General features: G+C 46.1%; 1 protein-coding gene across 2 annotated transcripts in view; it reads left to right on the forward strand.

Annotated features, from left to right (window-relative positions):
• The window catches only part of PLEKHA8 (pleckstrin homology domain containing A8), a 141,015-nt gene that overhangs the window by 66,991 nt on the left and 48,336 nt on the right, over positions 1–25,688 (forward strand). For both annotated transcript variants that reach the window (XM_085630416.1, XM_085630417.1), the window contains exons 8-10: positions 11,304–11,487; positions 19,479–19,564; positions 25,209–25,267. In XM_085630416.1, coding sequence (XP_085486542.1) covers positions 11,304–11,487; positions 19,479–19,564; positions 25,209–25,267 — 329 coding nt within the window. The remainder of the gene's footprint in view (positions 1–11,303; positions 11,488–19,478; positions 19,565–25,208; positions 25,268–25,688) is intronic.

The following is a 25,688-nucleotide window of genomic DNA, read 5'->3' on the forward strand; positions in this document are numbered from 1 at the left end:
ACCAAAACTAAATATGTCAATTTAAAAAGCTTTTTAAAAATACTTGTTTTTGAGATATTGAGCATAACGAGCGTCGCTAACCAACTTCACCCGGAACAGCACTGCAATTTGTTGTTAAAATGGTGACCGGTTTTACGCAAAGCGGGAGCACTATCTGCATGATTCCCCCCCCCATTCCCAAAAACACACACTTGCATGTTTTTGTGAGAGAGAGAAGTGCCGGGAACACAGCATATTCTGTTTTTAGACTGGGGAGGGTTAGGTAACCAAGCACGGGAAGGGACAGTAACAGCCAGCCACTTACAAATACTTACTCAATAGAGTGCTCTGGGTCACAGTAGCCTTTCCTGCTCATAGGCAGCAGGGAGGACGAGGCGCTGCTGCTATTGGGGCTTGGACGCATCCAGCATAGGAGAGAGGTAGGGGCAAAAGGAGAGCAGCTGCACACTGGAGATGAGCCACTTAACCTCATGAACGCAAGGGGGGTACAAATAACGGTAGTGACACCACTAACAGCTGCACGCAGGGGGCTGGACAAGTTTTACACCTGAACACATGGGACTGTGGGGTGTATTAACTACAGAAGCGGAAGAAGCTCATTGTTAGCAGTTGCATGTGGGAGAGGACACTAAAATTACACCAGTTAGCAGTCAAAGTGAATTAAAACAAGCAACACCGGGACATTAGCCACTTAGGAGTCAGAAAAAGAGAAGTAAACAGACGCCCTCGGAAAACAGCACAGTAAATGTGACAAGATGAGAACAAGTTTTACAGGCCGGTTTACAGATCGGAGCGAGTGAAAACATGAGCGCTCATGTGAAGTGCCCTTAATCAAAAAAAAAAAGCAGTTCCTAAAACTGTTCCTTAGATAGGAGCAGTGGATGGATAGTTGTAATTGGTCCATGCTATCGGAGAGGGCTAAACACAGAAAGAGGGCTGACCCATGCATGGCATGGATAAATGGGGAGAAAGAATAGGAGAGCGACGATAGAGCCAGCAAATGGGGAGCATATGGGCGGGTTGAAGCCCACATATTGAATACAACAGTCTCTTCGAGACTGCACAGACGCTGTCTAACTGAGACCTAAACAGTGTCCGAAAGATGTGCCGCCTTATCTCCAGACTTCAGGAGTAGAGTCAGTCTCTCGACCTCTCAGCTTGCACGTGCATCGATCCATGAGCAGGGGAGTAGCCCAAAAATATAATACCCCCCCCACTTGAACCTGCATCCAGAATGGTTGAGAGCGAGACCGCTTCCCTATAAAAGGGTTATCCTTTCATATTTTCTACCTTTTCTCTTTTCACTCCCTTCTATTAGCACTCCCTTCCTCTAATCTCCCCCTTTCATCTTTCCTCCACCTGTCTCCCTTCTCCTTTTGTCTTACCCTCCCTTTCTTTTCACCTCTCTCCTGCCTGCTTCCTTCCTATTTACTGCTACCCCTTCTTCTCTCATCTCCCCGTCTGTGTCTTGCCCGATCCTTCTCTTCCAATCTCACATTTGTCTCTCTGCCAAGCTCTCATCCACCTTTCTATTCAATTTTTTCTCTTTCCCTTTTTCACCTGTAACGCCTCTTCCTATTTGTCTAATTATCTCTATCACGCCCCTCCATTTGGCCCTTTTTACGGTTTCATCCTTCTGCTTTCCTTTTTCTCTCCCCTCCCTTCTGGACAGTTGAAATAACAACAAACATGTTTTGTCCAGTGTGGTGCCCCTGATTTGTTCCACATGTTTGCAAACTTGGACTAAAAAGTAATGCAGTTGATTAAGTAAAAGCAAGTGAGATAAAATTATGACAATTGGTAGTTTTGCTCCATAAAGGGGAAGAGTAATATAAATATTAAATATTAACAAGCATTTGCAATGCAATAGGTCTCTCATTTGCAAGAGTTTGAGCTATTGGCATTGTAAATGACAATGCTTTTTATTTATGTGTTTACAAAACCTAGAAGCGGTGCGTAAACACTGCTTGCTGGTTTTGCAAACCCATAACTAAAACTAATTTGCCCCTCCTAAACAGCAGTGTAAGGCACTGACATCATCAGAGGAAAGATATACCTGCTCAGCCAGCCAAAATATGGTGAACATGTAATGCTCCTCAGGCAGGACAAAGACAAGAATAGGGAGGCAAGCCATTCAATGACGAATTGGAAGCTGAGAAAAACAAGAAAGCCATTGAATCACAAGCAAGGGGCTTAGGCGAACCTCAGTCTCTAAATTGTTTTGCAGACGATAGGTTTTCGAGCACAGACATCTAAAGCTGTCTTTTGGCGAGGTCTAAAAAGGTATTTTTTTAAGTAAGGGACTTGTGGGTTTCCAGTATTCTAGGTAAGGATTCAGCACAATAATTAAGGTTTCTGACAAGAGGTAGTTGGACTTTGAGTATTCTAGATTACAGTCAGCAAACAGCTCATTAATTGGGAGTAATCATGCATACTGGGTTACCACTGCCCTCTGCATAGAGTGAGCTTCTCACAACGATTTAAGTAGCTCCCTCTATGTTTTATTACACATAATGCAAAAGGTATTTCTTACCTAGAATCAGTTTTGAGAGAATGCAACCAATAAAAATGTTTCATTATTTATTAAATCCATTCCTGTTACTGCAAATACATGTAGAGATATTGCAAATAGAATAGCAACACGTGCAACACCAGTCAACCTCCCTTAACATGCAGGCATGACGACTCACATTTGAGTTCAGGGATCAAAATCTTCTGCATACTGCTATTTAAAAAAATGGAACTTCGGCTACCACAGCACCTCTCACGGGTGTAAATATCACATGATGAAACGTAGACTATTGTGCAGTATTAGCTGCAGACAGAGCGGGAATAATGGCACGAAATTAACATTCCACCCCATTGTCAGTTTGCAGAGTTAGACTGTGGCCCACTGCATCACAAGCAGCCATTGATTTGTGATTGATTAATAGGCCCCGTGTGAGCCTTGACATACAGTGGCTGAATATTATTTTCAGACTGCCTGTGGGGAACTGGAGGTGTACCGTAGGGTGCATAGATTTGCTGCAGAAATCCACTTCCACAGAAAACGAATACATCTTTTCACTTTAAAACAGTACTGCAAAACATTTAAAAGTTATTGTTCTACTGCTGAGTTGGCACATAAGGGCTGTTCAGGTATTTAGATCTTTCATTCATATGCTTCATGGCATTGTTAATCTAGGAGCCATCAGTAGGAAGCCTGGAAACTACCAAGGGAAAAAAGCCAGTTCCCCGGCTAGAATTTGAAGACCGGAGGCCCATGTATATTTAGAATCATTAACTGACACTATTGATGGAAAGCGCCCGAGCTTTGGTAGCTTAGTCTTTCAGAGCAGATGGGTGCAGCAGGGTCCAGAGTTCTGCACATCATTCTACACAAGTAACTGCATTATGGGGGGACTCGGGAGGCGGAAAAATCCCCTTCATGAGAGTAAAAAGACAAGAACCTACTTTGCTGACAATGGTGTTAAGCACCAACAAATCAGTCGATCACCCATGCCAACATTATTTCAGGCAACTCCCCACCAGCACCATATTTTTCAGATATGCAAATGCTCAATCAGCCACCACCAGCATCCATAATATTAACGCACGTTTTGGAATTCACCTTTTTATGGTGAAACAGTCTTGCAGCACCTCCGAGGAAGATTTACAGCAACTGCTAATTGCAAAAAGCCTACTCGTTTAAAAGCACTGACCTGCTGCGGACCTGCGAGGACTGGTTGTTAAGTTGCTTGTTTCCTAACAGACTGGGGGACCAAAGAGCCGCGTGCTCTCCTTATGGGCAGCCTATGTGCAAAAGAACTGTGGCAGGAACATTAATATATGTAAGTGACGCGCGGTCGTGTACCGCTCTACTGCCAAAAAGTAACATTAAGTAAGCAGAACAAAACAAAAACAATGTTAACTCACGGGCAGGTAAACCGTCCTGGTGCCTTCACACTACTCAACCTATAGGGTCCATACAAACATCCTGCTAGCCTTCACGCAGAGAATCACTACCCCCAACTGACCCAGTCATTTGCCCACCATCTGCGTTGCAAACCCTACCTTCCCAGCACCCGCGGTCTGCGGTAACAGTACAGAATCTGCTTAAAATAAAAAGTGCGCGCCTCCATAGCCGCCAGAAGCTGCGAGTCAATGGACAGCGGGAGGGGGGGCGGGAACGAAGGGAACACGGTCAACACGAAAGGGGGCTGGAGGATGTAGAACACGGCCAACGGGAGGGGGGCGGGAACTAAAAATGTTAAAGCCAACACTTCCAACTGGTGGTGAACGGTGCTACAAGAAATAGATGTAAAGTATGCTGTGCCTTTTATGCCCCGTGCAAAGTTTCCACGCCGGAGTAACAGAGCCGGTCCGTGAACAAGAAAGCAGTTCCCCAGTGCGTACAGAGCCGCAAGCATTACCTGGGGTTGAAGAGGCGAGGCTGTCACTGGCCTGGGGCTCCTCCGGTCTTCAGGACACCATTCTCCTGGTGAAGCTGCACAGAGAAGGTTTCGAGCGCACCTCTCGGCTCGACGCTGACGTCCTGCTGGGTGGCCCCTCTCTCCAGCGGTGATGCGGCCGAAAGGAATCCCGGTTCCTAACCAACGCCTGGCTTGACAATCGCGTGCATAATATACAAACAGGGCGCCATTTAAAAAAAAAAAGTAGTCCCTACATCAAAACATACCGCCCTGCAGCGTAGGTTATTTGTAGTTGGTCGATGCTGCTTCCTCCAGAAACGGAGGAAAACGGAAGTGACGCATCAGCCATCCAACCAATAATAAGCAAGATAACAGCAGCAATGGCAGATTTTACCAATAGCAAGCAACAAAATAAAGAGAAACTCCATGGGTGGAGTTTGACTAGTAATACCGATTACTTAATGCCTCGTAGAGGCAGCGCATGCGCTGCCCATGCGAGACCTAAAAATGAGTCCTGACTGGCACAAATGAAGCTCCTACAATTTCTATAGTGAGCTCTATGCATTTCTGGTGTTATAAGAAAGTCAGTGACAGGTTCTGCAGTCCTAAAAAAAGTTTTCAGTCTGATTCCCCTTTCTAATTTTCAGCTTATTAATTACATAAGCATACTTTTAGTGCTTAGAACAGAAATATATTTTGAGCCTAAAGAAAAAAGGTTTGAAGTATGTGGGTCTGTCTTCTGACGCACTTCATTAAAGGAGAAGAGGGAGAAAAAGGCTTCTATGGCCTCTCGCTCTCCTGTTAAACACTACTTCTTGTGGTGCTTGAACAATTTTCAGAGTGGGAGTGCAGCCATCAATGTTGCATAACTAGACTTATGTGGATTGTGAAAAATTCAAGCGTAACACAAAGGCCAAGTGTAGAAAATGAGCCTCGTCTATTCAGCTAGAGTGGTATGGCTCTGGTATGTAGCTTGTGGTGTGTTTAGGATCACGCCATCACAAATATAATATAAAGGAATGGTATGGTAGCCCACTGTCATTTCTAGACCGCACGTTCTCCATTGAAATGGCCACTTATTTGTGCAGACATTTCACTGATACAACTATATAGCGCACAAATGATAATGTGTGGAATTAGGTTTCAGCAAATCTTTGCCATTTGCGCAACACCAAGTAATTGATTTGTTCTGATCCTATCAAAATCCTTGTTTCCATCAAACTTGTAATTAAAAAAAAAAAAATTATTTTGTGCAATCATGACTGCTAATACATTTTAAACATTTATACAGTTCATTGATAGGTATTTATATTTTGTTGTGTGTTTGGAAATAAATGACACCTTACAGTCTTTCCTTTCACACCAGCAAGATTGCCAAATACTTCACTTTTCAAAATCCTCTCGCTTTGCAGTCGAGGACAAGTAAACGCCAAGCTGCATGTTCAAAGAATGAACATCATTTTGTCAGAAACAGCCTGACATTTGACCTCTGTCTTTAAATGTACAGCAAACGTCACAGGATAAAAATAACATTTAAAGGCTTGTTGATTGCTCATTCCCCTTTGGAACTCCAGCATGGTTGTTTTGGGTGTGAATTGCCCACGCTGCTACTCCCAGCGCCTATGCTATTAAAACAAAGCAAGCCTTTGGTAATGGAAGCCAAGACTGTTGGCTGACCTGGAATTTGTGTTGCTGTTTCTCTTGGGAGAAGAGCCGGCACTTAGAGGCCCTCTAGGGGTTGTAGTTCTACACAGGCAGCCTCCAAGAAGAGGAACAGGCCTGTGGACTACGACCCCCATAAACCTCATGCACCGCCACGAGCGAATCGCGCAGGAGCTTTCTGCCAGTGACAAACTCCTCTCGGTTCAGAGCAAAGTGGTCTGTGGGCCTATGAGCATACTGCTCTACCTTCTGGAGCAGGGGTTCAAGACTCCATTGTTCATGAGTATAAGAGCATGGAATGGGAGTACATTCTCAGCCTCTCAGCTCTCATGTGCATTGATCCATGGGTATAAGAGCATGAGCATGAGAGGCCGAGAGACTGTGCTCCATTCCATGCTCTTCACAACGGGCAGGGAAACAGATGAAACGTCCGCTCCCAGTGGGCGTGAACATTTTTCTTCCTCCCGCCTGCTGGGAGCTTAGTTACTGTTTGCTCTCACTTGGTGGGAACTTTAAATTGCTCCTGCCAAACAAGAGCAAACCGAGGTTTGCCTGCCCGCACTAATGCGGGCAGGGAAACTGCTGTGTCTCAAGAGTGTGCACCCCAGGACATAGCTGGAGCCGGGCCCTGGGTGATAAGATCCTCAGGAGCATTAATGGCTCCAGGAGGTGGGCTGCGCAGCACCACTCTCTCACTCCCTCCCCCATTTTTTTAATGGCTGTGCCAAGAGGGTTGGGGCCCAAGAGGGCCGAAATCAGCCCGGGAAGCGGGGCCATGTGCCCTCCCACCCACCCCCATTTTATTTTTAATCGCTGGGACACGGGAGTGGCGGTCCCCGGGGCGACGTACCCCCTTCACCTTCATTTTGGATGGCCAGGCCCTAGGGAGGTTGCTGTCCCCAGGGCTGAAACCTGCCTGGGAGGGGGCTGTTCACCCTCTTAACATAAAAGGTATTTCCCCCAGGGGCCTGGCTTACCTGGTGGGCTTTAGGAAAAAAACAAGTGCAGAAGACTGCACTTGGTGTTTTTTGTTTAAATTTTGCAGTAGATTGGCGGATCCTCTGCAATTATATGAAACATTTGGAAAAAATATTTTTGGTCCCTGTGCGATCCCACCTCCAGGCCTAGAGGGTCAGGGAATTCCTACCCTGCCCCCTTATTGTTTTTGTTATCATTTTTACTTGGGAGATGGCTGCCAATTCTTCTTGGTTGAAGTGTTGGCAGCCAATCGGATCTCACCATGAGATCTGTTGCTTCCGTGAAGGATTACCATCCCTAGATATCTATTTTTCTTTTTCCTTTAATAGCAACTGAACTCATTTACACCAAATTACCAAAAGCACTGCTTCTGGACCAAGATCTAGCTTTCTGCCAAATTTGGTGTAATTCCGTTCAGTGGATTGGGCTGTAGTCGTGTTCAAAATCCCTATGGGAAATTGCATGGGGAAAACTCGTTTTGGGACCCTCCCTTTTTCTTGGCCCCGCTTCACAAATCACCCCAAAACTTTTCAGAAGGCAGTTGAAGTGAGCTGTACACTAATTTTGGAAATTTCATGAAGGTTTGTCAAACGGCACCAATGTTAATGGCAAAACAAAAAACGCTTTATGGAAACTGGGTCCTAACTATAACTACCTATTGGTGACTGCCATTAGGAAATATAGATCTATATTACCTAAAAACACAGTTTTGAAATATATATTTTATAAGGTGGCCACCGTATAGTTCTAGTTAGGACCTAGTTACTATAGAAAATAGATTTTTTTTGTTTTGCTAATAACTTTAACTCTGTTTGACGAATCGTCACAAAACTTTCCCCCAAAAAGTTCATCGACCCAGGCTCCTTCCTTGATATTTTGGGAGTGGTCCTTCAAGCGGGGGTTGGAAAAAAAGGTGGGGGCAGTGTCCCAAAACACAATATCCCCATGCAATTTCCATAGGGATTGTTGAACAACGCTACAGCAAAAACGGCTGAACGGAATTACACCAAATTAGGCAGAAAGCTGGATCTTTACTCCGAAAACATGCTTTTTGTAATTTTGTGTAAATCAGTAGTGTTTGGGAAATTTAAAGTTCAAAATGTATAGATATCTGGACGGTTGGGCTGAAAATCAAGCATTCTGAGAAGCTCTGGGTGCTTTTTTTCAGAGAAAGCCCCCTGATTGGCCGGCCACAACATGAAAAGAAATGTTGTGGCGACTATTACAGGACTTGGGTACTTGGTCCCTGATCTGAAAGTATATGGAAAAAAGAGGACCTAAGAAGGCAGGTTAGGGGATACCCTGACCCCCTAGCATTTGTGGGGGCAGAGGGGTGAGGGGTTTAAGGTTCTATTATTATTTTTTAAACCTTTTGCTGTCCTGCGGCACTTCAGGGGGGCCGAGAAATAACTTGCATACTGACCTCTGAGAGCGGACCTGCATGCCGTACTATAATTTGGCACTACTCTGACACTTAACATATGCAACTATATCAGTCCCACGTCTCCTGTGGCATGTTGAATAATTGGTGTGTTTCCTGTAGGTAGGTGATACTTGCATTATACCTCTTAAGGTAAGAATATACCGCATAATGGCGGGATGGTGTGCGGAGGCCTCGCACTTTCCAGGTGAATATCTGTTGGTCTGTCATAGCTGTGACAGAGCGAGGGTTAAGAACATTTCCCGGCCCATGTGTGCGAAGCTGTATGTGTGTAGGTGACTCTGGGCGGCCCCAGGCGCTCTCCCATTAGATGCCCATGTAACTTGGTTTAAGACAATAAGGCCAACATGGCAAAAAATGTATACTAAATGGGCGGTCTCCATGAACGGACAGAGCTGCCCAAACCTGAGCGGGAAAAAGATCCTCCCGTACTATTCACTAATTCCCTGTGTTTGAAAGGGAAAAAGGGGGTGCAGGGCCTGTAGAGTGTGCCCAGTTGTAATCCCCTAGTTTCAATGTATAGTGCCTTGCTTACGCTGTTGGTTTAAGTCCAAATGTACAAGTAACTTAAACGATTTCTATGTGTTTGCTGGGTATCGCATTACTCAAGGGCGTTAGTTAACCTGGTTAGTATACTGGTGTGTCTGGGGCTATGGATCACTGATTTGCATATGTGAAGTGACAGAGTAGAGCCAAATTATAGTATCTGAAGTCTGTGGAGTCACTTTCGACAAATTTAGTGAGGCGATGTCTGATGGGCCCGCCATTGATGAGCTCTCCTCACTCGGTGAGGGACATGTGTTGCCTCTCTGCTAGTACTTCGTTCCGGTCTTTGTTGCTCACCCTACGTCTTCCTCTTCTTCGCGGTGCGCTGCCATGGGCCTCTGTAGCAGCGTCTCCCATATCGCACCGGTTTCCTCCTGCGGTGCTCCGTCGCTGCTGGGTGCAAACTAGGCCTGGGCGAAAATTTCGTTCCGTTCGCGGAAATTGCGATAATTTTACATTTTCGCTTTCCGCGGAAAGCGCGAAAATGTAAAAATTTCCGCATTACGCAGCTTGGCGATAATTTGTTTCTTGCTCGCGCTGTAAAATAATACATTCTCTCGCGCGCGCGATCGCCTTACCTGAATCCCTGCGTTCGCCGACAAGTTTTCTTGATCCGGTCGTGTTCTCCATGAGATGTTGTATTGTTTTTAGCCATTTGCGCTGTCTCGCGACAGTTCGCGCCCGCAGTGACGTCATGCGTCGCGCGATCACGTCTTTCTTCTCGCGATCATGCACCGCGAGACAACTGAAAACAAGATGGCCGCGCCCGCGAGCAACCACATGGGTAAGTTGGCGAGCCGCAACCATGCAGAAAATCTCGCAAACATGCGGGAAAAAAACTTCCGCATCTTCGCGATATTTCCGCTTGTTTGCGATTAATTTTTAAAATGTTCACGATAATTTGCGAAAGTAGATTTTGCAAATTCCGCCCACCCCTAGTGCAAACGTCTCCACTCACGCAGCTCTGCACCTCGAATCTTCTCTGGGGCATGTCACTGCTACTCCCTCGTCCGGCTCCTCGCTGCAGCACCTCACAGCTGCCTGCCTTCGAGCGCCACTCCAGGTCCGGACCCCGTCTCAAGTCAGTCAGCAGAGCCCGGTCGCTCAGGCGGAGGACAGACCCCCGGAGCATGCAGAGGCTACTGTCGGGTCCTCCCTCTGTGAGTTCCGTGCGAGGGCGAATACATTTGGAAGATTAAGGGGATTCAGAGCGGAGCGCCTCTAAAGTGCGTCCGCCATGTTGCTCCTGCAGGCCATACGCCCCTTGGTGCGTAAGTCTTTCATAAGAAAAAGAAAGCATGTTTGCAAACATGAAAAATAATAATAGAACCTCTAGTTCAACATTTAACACCTCAAAAAAAGTTGTTCCTTATTTGTTGCAAAAGGATATTCGAATCTGTTCAATACAAGTCCTTTAAAAAAAAATTAAAAATACAGTAGCGCAGAATGTGTAGAAACATGCAGAAAGATTCTAACTTTTCTACAATTACCTAAGGAGTGCAAATAAATAAGCATGTTGCCATAAAAATCTCCGTTCTGTTATGGCTCTTTAAACAGCTGCTTTATTTATGCCCCATGACCAGACCTGTCTTTTCCCCCAGCTACTGGATCTGGCAGCAGGCATTGTAACGTCGGAACTCAACTGTAATAAGATATTACAGTTGAGTGGCTATGTCAGTTCTTTATAATAATCGACTGGGTGTTTATTATGAAGATTAGAGACCCATCATATATGCTTATCTTTCACAGGTGGGGTGGATGAACAGACCTGTCTGCCTCTGGTTAGACCTGCGCAGAGATTTTTCACAAAACAGGATTCTGCCATGTTTGGCAGTGCAGTATGACATTTTCAAGACTATCCTATCAGAGGCCTAAGATGTACCTGTATGTCAATGTTCATCCATGGATGGTGTGTCTCCCCTCTCGTCCGATTAGTTGTAGGATCTGCTCGTTAGATTCTGAACCAAACGTTTGCTAGGGTTTGATTAAAGTGTGTAGCAGGCATAGGGCCTTCGTTCCCTAACGAAGCGTGCATGGCTATTAAAGGTACCAATGGGTTGTGATTCTGTGTTTCCTGGACTTCCTTTTGTCAGTGGGCGGCAGAAGAGGATGGTGGGTACACTTGCACAGTTGTGGCATTGGATAAACTGTGATCAGATAGACCTGGTGCGGGGGGCGGCCTCTGCTGTGCTCCGGCAAGGAAGGCTGACTCTGGTCATGTTGCAGCTCTGATTCAGAAAACGTTCTTGTTTCTGGTCTTTAAGGTGATGACACACCAGACACAGTGTGCAAACCATGTGCAGCCGACGGTGACAGCGGGGGCCGCTCTCTACCATCAGATGGTGATTCCCTCCAAGACCCCAGCACTCCGTCCCAGCCAGAGGTTGGGCAGGACCATGGCGAGGACAGAACACAAGTGAAGACCTTCTTCAGCGTCATGAGCCACAGGTAAGGTTCACCCTTGATGCACAGGACCGGGAAACCTTGCATTTCGTAAGTTGAGGCAAAGGGAGCACCCATCCGCCTACACCCCAAGGGGCAGGAACAATACAGTCTCATTCAAGGTTTGTAACAGTAGAAACCCCATTGACGTGCTCTGTTCACACGGGAGTGAAGACAGGCAGACATCAACATGAGTGTCTACATTTCAAACCTCAGTTTCAGATGAGCATAAATAAGACTATCAAACCGCTCTTCCTCTTTTTGTTGTTTAGATTAGGCTTATTAACCAAATATACGTTTATTAAAAATTGTTACAATAAAGTACTGACCAATCATATATACGTAAAAGTTTCTCCTCAGATGTGAGTTGCCGTCAACTAAAACTCACTGCTGTGAAACCTCTGAAAGAGCTTCATGGCGCATCAGAGGCTCAAACTATACATAGATGACTACTGCTGCCACCACACTAGGGTTCAAACCATCCCCTGGGGGAGGGTCCAGTCCCTACCCGGACCCTGCTTGGCCCGCTAGCCCCAAAAAAAGGATCTTTACCCTGCTTCTAATCGGGCGCAAGGGGCAATGTGCCTGAAAGATTAAAGTGCCTCACATACCACGCTAAAAATGAGTGAAAAAGTGCGAAGAGCGCATGCCGGGTAAAAATGAGTGTCCAGTGCATCCCGGGGGCAGGGGGGCTTCTCATTGGGACTCCCCTTGGAGTTCAAACAATTTGCTAAAAAAGACAGTGCTTTGCATGGGGGCTATAGAATCAAGCATAAATTAATCTTTGTAGGATTCCCCCTGGAACTAAAACCCTTACAATTTCACCTCATTAGATATTGTCCCTTGTTCACTTTTTCAACACGTTTAATGGGGCTTCAAACCCCAAACCTACAGCTGTGAAGAAACTCCCTTTTGGCAACACTTCTCAGACTTCGAAACATCATTATGGGTTGCACTCTTTGACAACATGCAATAAGGGGGTGAGGGGGCTGTTAAAAGATTAGATGTCTACTTCCTTTTCCTTCCAGTTCTTCACTTAAGCAGTGGCATCGTTCAGTTCTTTCACTGCTGCTAATATGAATTTCAGAAACCGCACAGACGGCTGCATTGGTTCTCTTTCTAAACAGAAATCAGTCGCTGCAGGATATGTCCTGATGTTCAGGATTCTGAAGATTGGGCTCAGCCAGAATCCCCTGAAAGGCAACAACTTTCTGCAGATGCACAGTACGTGGCTGAGCGATTCAGTCGCCAGACACATAGCCTACACCTGGGGTCTGTGCCTCCACATAACTTCCCATATTGGTAGGAGGCCTTCAACGGAATTAATCCTAACCAAAGCCGCATCAGTTGCCCCTTCTGCACCTTGAAAAGCAGTTAAGTAGACTGGTGAAGTTCGAAGAACATACAGTTTGGTGGGCCGGAAGCCGTGGAACATGCTGTGCAAATCCTTTCTCTCAAGCTGTGCTGAGATTATATTCCTTTGCTGTGACAGGAGCCTGGTGATATATTTTTGCAGCAGGCTCACCCTCAATAATTCATCAGCCTCTAATTGCTTCTTGCAGAGTCAAAGTACTGGCTCCACATGGAGCATGCCTGCGTGATCGCCCGTCCTAGTAGACACTTCAGTGAATCGACTGGTGCAGTTTTGGGCTTTGCACAGAATGACAGGAACCTGCTTTCGATAACAGGTGCTCCCTTCGAAGATTGAATTCTAGCCTGATTTGCAAAGGCCTTGTGTAGGCTGGGAGAAAGAAAAGTGATAAACATTTATTTTGCACCTTATCCAGTCGGGTATCAAGCTTGTTTTTGAAGATGGTTGCACCATAGGCTAGGGTAGGGGTTCATTTGATGTTAATGACCCTAAGGAACTCCCTAGACTCCCTGCAGATCAATACGCCGTAACAGCCGTGCGTGTGCATTAATATCCAGGTCTCAGGACACGCGTCCAAAGACGCGCACAGCGGAACCACGGGAACGGGCGGCAGTCACGGCGTATTCACCACGGGGCTAAACCGGAACCATTTTCAGAGATCAGAATACCATCCATTGATGATCTCAATAACTCCCCTGAAGAAGGATAATGCCCGAAATGCATTGGGCGCAAAATTGATATTCACACATTCAATGGATGTTACTGCAGTAAAACCCATGAACTAAGAACAGAGAAACAAAAGAAATGGAACAATTGTGAATTACGGAATAATAAAGAATTACAAATTTACAAATCTCTTTCGAGCAACTTTATTTAAAACATAACAACTGAGTGCGATTTGGAGACGCTCCCCCCACCCTGGGGATTGCGCTGGTTAATACCTCTGAGCTGGACCCCACTCCGATCCGTAAACTCAAAGTGAAGAACTTGGGTGTTACTTTCGATGCAACACTAACTTTCGACAAGCAGATCTTGACTACGGTCGGTACCTGCTGTGGTGTATTAAAAATAGGAGGAAAAATCCTAGGACTACTACCGGAATCCGCCAAGAAAGCAGTTATCCTGGCTTTGTTGGTATCCCGTTTGGACCATTGTAAGGTACTCTACCAGGGTGTCTCGAAAGGCAGGTAGGGACGCTTCAAAGAGTTGAGAACGATGCAGCTCGGCTACTCGTGAACATCCCAAAACAATCCTCCCTAGGCCCGGGTCTAGCCAAACTCCACTGGCTCCCCTTTAGGCAAAAGATCTCTTTCAAAGCACTCTGCTGTGTGCATCGGATACTTAACCAGAAGGGCCCTGGTTATCTGTTCCCAGTGATTCAAGCTTACACTCCTACCAGACACCTTGGATCTTCTGGGGCGGCACTGCCGGTGGCTTCTAGAGTGAATACAATGCGCTTGGGGAGGGGGGTAGCTCTTTTAGACTCCTAGCAGCCATTTCATGGAGCTCTGTGCCCAGGGACCTGAGAGCGGAGCCATCTGAAGCTCATTTTCGGAAAACTCTAAAGACTTTGCTTTTTAGGAAATAGCGCAGATCTGTCCTGCCTTGTTGTAAACCGGACTGACTGACACGTGGAGATTCGGCAGCTAATCCTCAGCGCAGGGACACTCCATTTTGAATAACCATGCACTTTGCAAGTTTCCTAACATAACCTAACCCGGAGATGGGGAAGTTGGTGAGTCATCTTCCTGAAGCCTACCACAAGCAGAGACCAGAACTGGTCGCAGAAGGGAAAGTCCTCTCGAATGCAAACCTTCGGAGTGCCCTGGGCTCTGCTGGCACAGCCTCAAGGGAGATCAGTTCCAGCATCCTGCTGGGATGCCATGCCTGGTTCAGAGTCTGGCTTTGGGCGGGAGGTCTGTCAGCACCTCATCAGTCTCACATATGTTGGAGAGCAACTGTTTGGCTCTAAGGTCAACACTATGCTTAAAAACAATGAAAAAGGACACCGACTGCCAAAGCCATCTGCGCGTTGCAGATCCAAACACCCAGGTCTGCCTTCCATCCCTGCTCATAGCAGGAACATTACCCAGAAAACTCCATTCAGGACACTCGGTGACCAAAGTCCTTCGGCAGAGGTAGCTATTGTGGCAATGTCAGAGACCAAGGTAGAGGTGGCCCAACAAGGTTGCCTCTACTTGCAGTGACTCGTCTGTTATTTTCACCGGGTCACACACTACCTTTTGGTGGGGCAGGAAGGGGCCTGATGCTTTTCCTTCCACAGTGGGATGAAATAATCTCAGGCAAATAGGTGCTGTCTGTGGTATAGCAGGCGTACTGCCTAGAGTTCCCCACCATGCCATCAAACACCTAGTTACCGTATAATTATTCAAGACTATAACTGTTACAGCGGAAGTACAAGCACTCCTCACCGAAGGTGCCAATGATCTGGTCCCTCTCACCAGTGGGATCAAAGAGTCTACTCCTTGTACTTTCGAGATTCCCAAAAAAAGATAGGACTTTGCAGCCTGTCATAGACTACTGGCCTCAAACCCGCTACATGAGGTTTCAAGTGACCACCCAGCAGGACGTCATTGCACTGCTCTGCACAGGGGATCGCATGGGAACCCGTGATCTCAAGCATGCATGCTTCCACATCCCCATACATCGGGCGCAACCCCGCTACCTGCAGTTTGTGGTAAGTGGTCAGCCCTACCTAAACAAAGTTCTACCCTTTCAAACATTCTGGCTGTGTTACTGTTACACCTGCTCGGGTTCACAGCCAGTGCCAAAAAGTCGCATTTCAGACCACTGGAAATCCAGCTTTTTGTAAGGTCTATGTTGGGACTGTGCAGAATACCGTCACGGGGAAAGCCTCCCAAATCAAGAGAGGGTATTGGTATTCCAAAGTGTGTACCCTCTTTTAAAGAGGACACTTCTTCTTACGATAAGGATTGTAATGAAGCTGTTGAGGATGATGGCTTCGTGCAGTGCGATAGTGCCGCACACAAGCCTACATATTCATCCACTGCATGAGTGCCAACCTCAAGCGGAGGTTCAAGGGGAAGATCTAGTGTTGGTACAGCCCAGGACTCAACACACTCATATGGAGGAACAACAAGAACATGTTGATGGGCACACAGTTTATGTGCAAGTGAGCATTACCATGAACACCTCACTTATGGGGTAGGGAGCATATTTCAGCCACATGAATGTTGAGAGTTCATAGACACCAGTCAGCAGACTTCTCACTTCAATTATCTGCAATCACATGGGCACCCAGAGCCTTTGAAAAGAAAACAGTCCTAATAAACACGGACATGACTGCAGTGTACAACATCAAGAAGCGGGGGGACTCACTTTCCCCAGCTGTCAGCATTAGCCCAAAACCTGTGCACTGGGCCATTGGAATCACATTCAGCTCTTAATGGAGCATCTGCCAGGGTTGAACTATGACCTTGAGAACCCGTTAAGCAAGACACATCAAGTCCACGAATGGGAGATCAATCCCCAAGCGCTTGAGAGGTATTTCCAGCAATGGGGATGTCCCACAAGAGATCTCTTTGCCCCCATGTAAAATGCAAAAACCCTGCCTCTGGGTGCTCATGCCCAGAGTCCAGGGGTAGCGCATTATTGATAAATTGGGCAGGGATATTTTCCTAAGTTTTTCTCCACTGCCCCTTAACCCATACGTTGTGAGGAAATAGAGGCAAATATCCATGACCCTGGCACCAACTAGGTCGAGACAGCGCTGGCATTCGCTGCTGTTGAAAATGTCTCTACATCATCACAAAAAGTTTCTGCTGAGACTAGATCTACTGACTTTGCATCAGGGCCAACTCAGATCTCAGGCAGCTCAATGTAGTAATCTGGCACCTAAGGTCTTGGGAATTGTCTTCCTTAAACTTCCAGAAGTGTGTGTTTAAATCCAGCATGAAGAATGTGAAACTACCACACATGCCTGTTAGGCAGCAAAGTGGGAAAGAGTTGTTTATCACTGTATAGATACATAAATAGACCTTAAAGCATCCATGCAGAATCTATTGTGCCATCTTTTACTTCTGCAAAAGTGAGGTTGTATTTAGCTGCAGTTGCACCCTACATTCAAGACAGAAAACATTTGTCTCTCTTTAAAATGCCTTTTGAAAGGGTGATTCCCTCCAGCACCAGCCTCGAAAGTGAACACATGCAAAAAGAACAATTGATGGACAGAATGCAGAACAATGTCATACATTTACCCCAGTACAGAGATCTGGGCCTAAATCCATCGTTTTTTTGCTCACCATGCCATTCCAGTTTGGACCCAGCCATATACAAATCAGTCTTGACCCTGCGCTCAATGGGAACAGTCCAGCCCGAACTGCCAGGCCAGGTCCTCCCTGGACTGGAAACAAGCATCCTAGGACCGTTTCGGGCTTTCAGCCCTCATCAGCCAGGATAGCTTGAATCCAGTGGTATGGAGAGCATGGGACCCACGTCTGGGCATACCCCTCCCACTCGGGGTGACAAATGCAAAAAGAACAATTGATGGACAGAATGCAGAACAATGTCATACATTCACCCCAGTACAGAAATCTGGGCCTAAATCCATTGTTGTTTTGCTCACCATGCCATTCCAGTTTGGACACAGCCATATGCAAATCAGTCTTGATCCTGCACCCAATAGGAACAGTGCAGCCCGAACTGCCAGGCCTGGTCCTCCCTGGACTGGATACAGGCATCCTTGGACTGGTTTCGGACTTTCAGCCCTCAGCAGCCAGGATAGCTTGACTCCAGTGGCATGGAGAGCACGGGACCCACGTGTGGGCACAATGGATTTAACCCAGATCCCTTGTCTGGGGGAGAATGCTTGAATCATTCAGCATTCCGTCCATCATTTCTTGCAGTTACACTTTTCACCCTATGTCGGATGGGTATGCCCAGACGTCGTCCCTTGCTCACTGTGCCACTGGATTCAAGCTAGCCTGGCTGATGAAGGGTGACATACCCCGAAACCGGTCCCAGGATGCTTGTCTCCGGTCCAGGGAGGACCTGGCTTGGCAGTTCGGTCTGGACTGTTCCCATGAGGCACAGGGTCAAGACTGATTTGCAATGGCTGGGTCCATACTGGGGTGGCGTAGTGGTCAAAAGAACAATGGATTTAACCCAGATCTCTTGACTGGGGGAGAATGTTTGAATCATTCAGCATTCCGTCCATCATTTGTTGCAGTTACACTTTTCGAATGTGAACACAGTCCTTACAACACTGATGGCTCCTCCTTTCAATCCATTATATACTTGCGGCTGGCAGTTCTTGTTTTGGACGGTAGCTATCCTGGTTGCTTTCGCCTCTCGCAGGAGAATCAGTGAATTGCAAGCACTAATAGTGGAGGAACCTTTTATTCATGTACATAAAGATAGAGTTGGTCTAAGAAAAAACCCCACAATCTCTTCCAAAAGTCGAGTTGCCAGACAGTTGAGTTGTCCGTTTTCTTCCCACCTCCAGAAGCTGCTGCTAAAGGGCTTCGCACCCACTTAATATCAAGAAGGCACTGAGGTACTACATGTTTAGAACTAAACCTGTACATAGGACCAAGCAATTATTTGTTTTTGTAAAATCTCATAAAGGTAATCCTATCTCAAAGGGTGGTATCAATGGATTGTTAGATGTACAGTAAAGCACTGTACTAAAGCTAAGCATACATAACATGTAATACTTCAAGCACATTCAACTCTATAGAAGGAAGCCACTACGCTCTTGGGAATCATTCCCATGGCAATGACAAATAAAGCGGGTACCTGACCAGCACCACACTTGTTTACCAAACACTACTGTGTGGCCACTCGAGCCTGTCCGGAGGCTTTAGTTGGCCAAACAGTTTTAAAATGTAGTTTCAAACATCTGTTCACTAGTCACTGCTTAGGGGAGGTACTGCTTTACAGTCCAGGTAGAGCATGTGTATCTAAAGCAACACATGCTGCGAACTGGAAATGCTACCCTATAACCATCTGTTCGTTGTCTGTAGTGCTGTAGATTCACATGGGCTCTCCATCCTCCCAAGAAGATACTGATGTTTTAACATGTTTTCCACTTTCTGCCCCTTCACAATGAACAGGACATGCATTCTGGTTTAGTTCACTCCACCCCACTAACATTACTCGTACACTGGGATAAAAACAATCTGAAACATGGAGTCTTTGTCCTCATGCATTAAAGGCTAAGGGAGGAGTCACAACTTCAAAACAACTTCAAAGATAAAAAAGAGTTGCAAATGTCCATGCCCAGCCCTAGATGGTAGGAGTATGCAAAGCATGTGAATCTGCAGCACTTCAGGCTGTGGACAGGTGGTTACTGGATAAGTAACATTTTCCTTAATGGAAAGTCACCTTTTAATGCTCAAGAGTAGCTGATCCTAAAAAACATTTGTTACAATAAATACTTTTTAGGTCCTGAGCTTGGAGATCTTAAATATTTTCGAGTAGCTGAAGAAGGCCGAGCTGGTATTTACGAAGGCCAGCCTAAAGGTTCTGGCGATATGTCGTGTTCCTCTTACAGGTTGGGCAGTTTGTAGCTTTGTGCACATGAAGGAATGTTACTTTGTCCAGTACTCTTTCACGCACTGATCTCTTTGTCTGGTATTTGTAGATTTAATGATATTGTTCTCCTGGAGGAAGATGGTATCCCAACGCAGCTCTTCCTCGACTCCTGCTACGCCATTGTCCCAGTTCTGGGTAAGAAGCCACCTGTAAGGCAAAGAGACTTCTAATCACTGTTAAAAAGCTGCGAGTTATTCATGTGATTGTTTAATGGATGTGCTGCCTGCCCCAAAACATCTGCACAGTTCTGCAGAAGGGATGTAACGCAATTAATAGAGTAAGCTTTGGACTATGTTTCGGCTGACGGTGGACGGAATCGTGTAGTATGTCCTCACACTGCAGACAGCTTTTGCCACAGCCCGGTGCCTGCAGATTGGTTTACTGTGTGACCCTGAGGAATTCTTCTCCTGTTCGTAATCTGAGTCCGAATTCAAATATTGAATGAATGCGCAGCAACAATTGAAGGATCTCACCGAGGCCTCGCCCTCCTCGTGTGTTTCGTAATGTTTAATTGAGATCGCATGCTGACTGAGCACACCAGGCGAGAGGGTACTCCCATAATCAGAAGCGCCGGGGGAGGCGCTAACGTCTTGTTTCCGCGCCGAAGGCGCACAAAAGCAGCCAGGGCTTCCCACAGCGTGGGATGCGCGCGGGCGTGCCCAGGCTGAGGGCGGGCCCGGAAGAGGCTGGGCTGGGCCCCCCTCTGACATCTGACACCTGGTCACCAGCACAAGAGCATCTCACTCAACCCTCAAGTACTGTTACGCACATCCCTACTCCAGTTACTAGATTGTACTTGTGTTGAACTTGGTCCTGCCCATACATAATCTCCATCATGAGCAAGCGCAAAGGAGTAGCGGGGACCCTAGATGCATTCATCGTGAGAGCTGAATCACTGTTAGCCCATAAAATAGAAATGACTGAAGGACGGCTCTCTCTAGACCCCAGCACAGTACATAGCAGTTTGTCTCTAGGCATTTCCAATTCGGTTGGTAGTCCTCAATTGCTCCTTCCTTCTACGCCCCTAACTTTGTCTCAGCATTCCCCTCTGGCAAGCCCGGATGTAGCACCAACAGCAACCCCTAATGGGCCTAGCATAATCACTAGAGGAGGGAGTCGCAAAACCCCGTGATGAGACTAAGGCGAGAGCGCCACCAGTTAAACAGAAGTGGGGTGTCGCCACCCAAAAATCCAAAAGCACAAAAGACCCTAGATCTGTCAACCCTGCGACCCATGCAGCAAACCATGTCATAACATCAACTAACTCTGCCAGTGCACAGACCGATGCCGTCTTACCAGCAACAATGAAAGATATTACTGGGGATGTTGTACTTGCCACTGCTGTAGAGAGCATTTTGGAAAAAGCACTGGGAAATGCATTAGTCCACTTCAAAGAACTGCTTGATAGGAATCCTACTCCCCTCCGGGAAAAGGTAGAACACCTGGCCACTGCCATGGACATTTTAAATAGCTGTGGTAATAATGAGACCCAAAACCGGATGATAATGCAGGGGTGGGCTGTCCAACACTGGTAGATGCCAATTCAAGATCTAATTTCTCAACCTCAAGCTTCAACATCCATGAAGCATCCACATCTGCCAACCCTCGCACCATCTGCCATAAACCCAAAGTACCCCTTGCGCTGAAATCTAGCACCGAGCAGGGAAACTCGCAGGACCCACATGGAGAGCCTTACACGAGAACCTTACGCAGCAGTCAGCCTTAACGCTCAATTTCTGACAATTTACCATCCACACCATCTGTCTTAAAGCAGAACACAACAGACCGCACGAGGAGCAAACGCCCGAAACCCAACACAGATGTTTTAAACTTACCCCCAGCCACCTGCCCTTACATATTTGTTCTGGCCGTTGTACCTGTTCTATTAGAGGGTCAGAGGGAATCTTGGGGTGATCTCCGTAACAAGACTGTGGACTGGCTAACTAATCTCAAAAGGTTCCACCCATTCTGCACGAATGAGATCCTTATGGTCTGCCGAGTTGGGTGGGTTGGTCAATCTCCAAAAAACATCGATGGGGATTGTATTGTGATTAACTTCCGCAGGCCTCATTTGGTTTGTTGCATTTTTAGCTTTTGTGAACAAACATTCATTCAAAGTTCGAGAATTTGTGCGCTCCCCTTGGGTTATTTTTACAAACCACAATTTAGGCCCACTGATCATGTGTTCAACTTAATTTCTGTATCCAATAGATTTCAGGCCTTGTCAGATTTGGACATACAGGAATGACAATTACCTCCAGTGGAACATCGCCCTGTGCCCCTGGAAAATCTTCAGGATTTTGCCTCCTCCCCTTCTATTGATACGCCAGACAACCCGCCAACAGCACTTAAAGCTAAGGCCAATACAGACTTAAGCATTTTGAGCTGGAACGTTGCCGGCCTTCAACAGAGGCTTGGTGACCCGGACTGGCTACGCCTGATAAAGGATCAGGACATAGTTGTGTTTCAGGAGACCTGGGCTACCCATGATTTATATATTAATGGGTTTCATTGTCACAAAATCTTGGCCCCCAGTTCCAAATTTGTATGCCCCTCGGGGGGCTTATTTCTTGGGATCAACATTGCTGCTGGGGGCAGCATCAAGGTTCTGCCTACTAACAGTCGCAACTTCCAAGTTCTATTATATAAAAGAAGAGTCTCTTTTTATTTGGTTAATTTTTATAACAATGATTTTAATTCTAGCCCTGATGGGAATTTCATTAAGCTCTTCGATTTCATCTGCCACCTCGATTCCCAGCAAGAATCGGCAAAAATGACTGTTATTCTTTCTTGGGGGTGATTTTAATGCGAAACTAATGGACAGACCAACTAGTTCAGGGTCCCATAACTCTAGCTCTACCTGCCGTAGGGGCACTGAGTTGGCCATGTTTTTGAGCACACATAATTTCACCAATGTCATGGAGATCGTTGGAGCAAATTGCGTTAATAAGCACTCTGTGGCAACATTTAGAGGAAGGGGGTGTTCCTCTTTTATAGATTTCTTTGTTATAACCCCCCCCTCCTCGCCATCCATTTAAGGGAAGCTGAAGTCATTGTCACGAGCCAAGGGGATCACAATCCCATTAGACTAGGGCTGAGTCTAGCCCCACGGCCCATGTTCACTTCCGAATACGGTCCAGGAATCTAACACCCTCCACTGATAGCTTGAGACTAATATGGATGGGCGTAGATAATAATGTCTGTTTCAGACGGTGGTAAAGGAAAACATGCATCTTATAAGCTCATGTCTATCAGCCCAAGACCCACTCCCTGAAGCTGTCCATGACTTTAATAAACTTTGCTCAGCTATAAAAATTCTTCTGTCAAAACCCACTTCCCGTGTGAAGTATGACCCCCAGATGGTTCGATCACGAGTGCTCTGAGGCCAACAAACAACTGCGCAGAGCCTTATCATCTAACCCAAGATGTATCTCTGAAGTGAAATCGGCCAGGCAGAGGTACAAAACTGCGATTTCCAATTGGAAAGGGGAAATTAAAAAAACAAAACGCTGGGAGGCATTAGTGATAGCGGCAAACACTAAATAAAGGTGATACATTTTGGGAAGATGTGAGGGATTTGTGCTTTAAGATTTTAGAGTGGTCTGAGGAAAATGGAATTTTAGGTCCTTGTCAACTGGGCTTCCAAAGTAAGGTGGGCACCAACGAACCATGCCTTAATCTAATCATGGGCAAATACACCATTGCGTGGGTTCCTCCAATCTATCTGGTCCTTATGGATTTGACCTCCGCTTTTGACCTCGTTAATAGGTCAAAGCTCTGGTCTATCCTTCTGACCTATGGATTGGATGAGCCCCTGGTGTATTTCTAGGCACACCTGCACAAAGATCTTAAAGCCCGGGTGAGGATTGGTTGCGGGGGTGAGGTTACCGAAGCCATTGATGTGGGTCAGACAGGGTTGTGTTCTGGCCCCCCTCCTTTTCATTATCTACATTAATGGACTGAATAAAACCTTAAAATCACTAATCCAAGACGTCCCAAAAATCAATGGGAAACCACTCCCCGTGCTACTCTATACGGATGATGCGGTCCTTATGGGCCGCACTCCGAATTTCCTACGTACGCTAGTGCAGGGCTTTGTCAACTCTATGTACAGTCTGGACCTACGCACTCATTTTAAAAAGTCTTTTATAATGTTGTGTGGTCCTAAGAAACACCAACTTCCCTTATCTTGGGGTGGTCTTTGCTGCGAACGGCTCCTGGAGTGAGCATATGGCTCACTCCAGGATCAAGTTCTCAAAGGCCTCCAACTCGATTCTTAGCCTTCAATGACCAAAGAGAACAGGTGTCATGTTAGCCATTTAAAAAAATATTAACTCCCAATGTGTGCCAACCGCTACGTATGGCGCTGACGTTTGGGGCTTTGCCAATAACATCTGCATCCAACAGGAAGAGAATAGATTCTGCAGGAAGTTATTAGGTGTCCCAATCTCCACAACCCAATATACCTGCCATAAGGAACTTAACTTACATGTTATTGAAGATTTTATTAGGGCCCGCCCTGCCCTTTTCTGGTTATCGGTCCGGAAAAATCCAGCCCCATTCCTAACAAGAGAGATCATTAGTGACTGTATAGGATGTGTGAAAGGGAAAGACATACCATGGCTGTCAGGGGTGCATCGAAGCCTTTATAGCATTAATAGGGGAAGAATTTATTCAGATCCTAGCACAGCAATAGCTGCAAACAAAAGTGAGCTTAGAGTGCGCTCTATTCATTATATAGAGCGAAAAGGTTTGAAAAGGAACTCAAAAAATCCCTTGTTCATAGCTACATTGCCATTGAAAATTCTGCACACTGGCTGGCTAATTATATTACCCTGCCGATGAGCCACTGGGAGAGGAGCCTTCTGTCTTGTCTAGGGGCTGGCACGATTACATTTGTATTATGTTTTACCCTTGGTTACCACTCTGACCTTGATTGTATTCCTTGCCCGTGTGACGGCCCGAGTGGCCAATCTATTTTGCACTTCCTGTTTTTCTGTAAACATTATCTAAAGTATATTAAGTGGCTTTTAACTCCGTATTTTAAAAAGCACATGCCCATCAGCTTGGAAAACGCTTATTTAAGATTACTCACCCTGGACGTGAAGAGTTGGTCTTTCGCACAGTCACTTTCTTGAGAATTGCGGTTCGAGCACGTCCATTGATGTCTAATCCTTGAGCTTTTATTATTTACTAATTAGTTTTTATGAATCTAAAGATTATTGTACACTGTATGCTGGTATGGTTTTATTAGGACTTTCTAATTTGTACTTTTTTAACTTGTTTGTTGCTGTGTATTTGTGCTTTTATGGATACAACGTTATCCGAATAAAGTGTCTTTGAACCTTGAACCTTGTGTGACCCTGAAGACACTGCAGCCTGGGTGGGTGCTGCAGTGCCCATCTCTGCTGTGATGAGGGAACATGAGCCTGTAGTCTGCTCACTCTTTACTGGGCACAGCTGCAGCATTAGTGGATGCAGGAGGATTGGCTGTGTTCCTCCCCGGCGCTGCAGCATCAATATGGGAAACAGGCAGTCTCTGTAGATTGTTGCTTACAGAGGGTACAAACTGGAGATGGAATGAGCCCCTCCAACTCAACCTGCAGCATGAATGTATAGATTCTGCATTTACATAGACTGCTGCAGGCACTCTGACTATGCATTCTGGCTGGTGCAAGATGGAAGGGACACTAACCTAGGTACAACTGATCGTAAAGCCTTGAGAATGGAAACTGCACCCCTTTCTACAGTTCACTCAAATCGTGTGCCTTCTTTGCAGATAAACTTGGACCCACAGTCTTTGCACCAGTTAAAATGGACTTTGTCGGAAATATCAAGGTAAGTGCTACATAAAGATCTGCTCTTCTAGGAACTATTCTTTCCCCCTCCTTAAACTGATGTGGTGTTCTGGCCCTGCTGGTACTGGGTCTACGTTAGAAACAATTGTAGGATTCCTTGAGCTTGTTTCATTTAATAAGCTTTTGTGAGAGCCGTGGATGCTAATGAGCAGTTTGAGGACCCCTTGGAAGAGGACAGGGTTGCGAGATGAATCTCTTTAGGTAACTTGCCCTTTCTCTCGCCTGGAAGCAAACCCATTGCCCGGATGTAGGCCCCTTCCAACATACAGATGAAAAAGAGCCAGCCCTCTGAGATTGACACAGATTCTCTCACTATGAGATTCAAACTGATTCTCTCATTCTGAATTTCACATTGATTCTCTCACTGAGAGATTCACGCTGAAAGGATCAGGGCAAAGATG

Source organism: Triturus cristatus, chromosome 10 (assembly GCF_964204655.1).
Source record: "Triturus cristatus chromosome 10, aTriCri1.1, whole genome shotgun sequence".
Classification (NCBI taxonomy): Eukaryota; Metazoa; Chordata; class Amphibia; order Caudata; family Salamandridae; genus Triturus; species Triturus cristatus.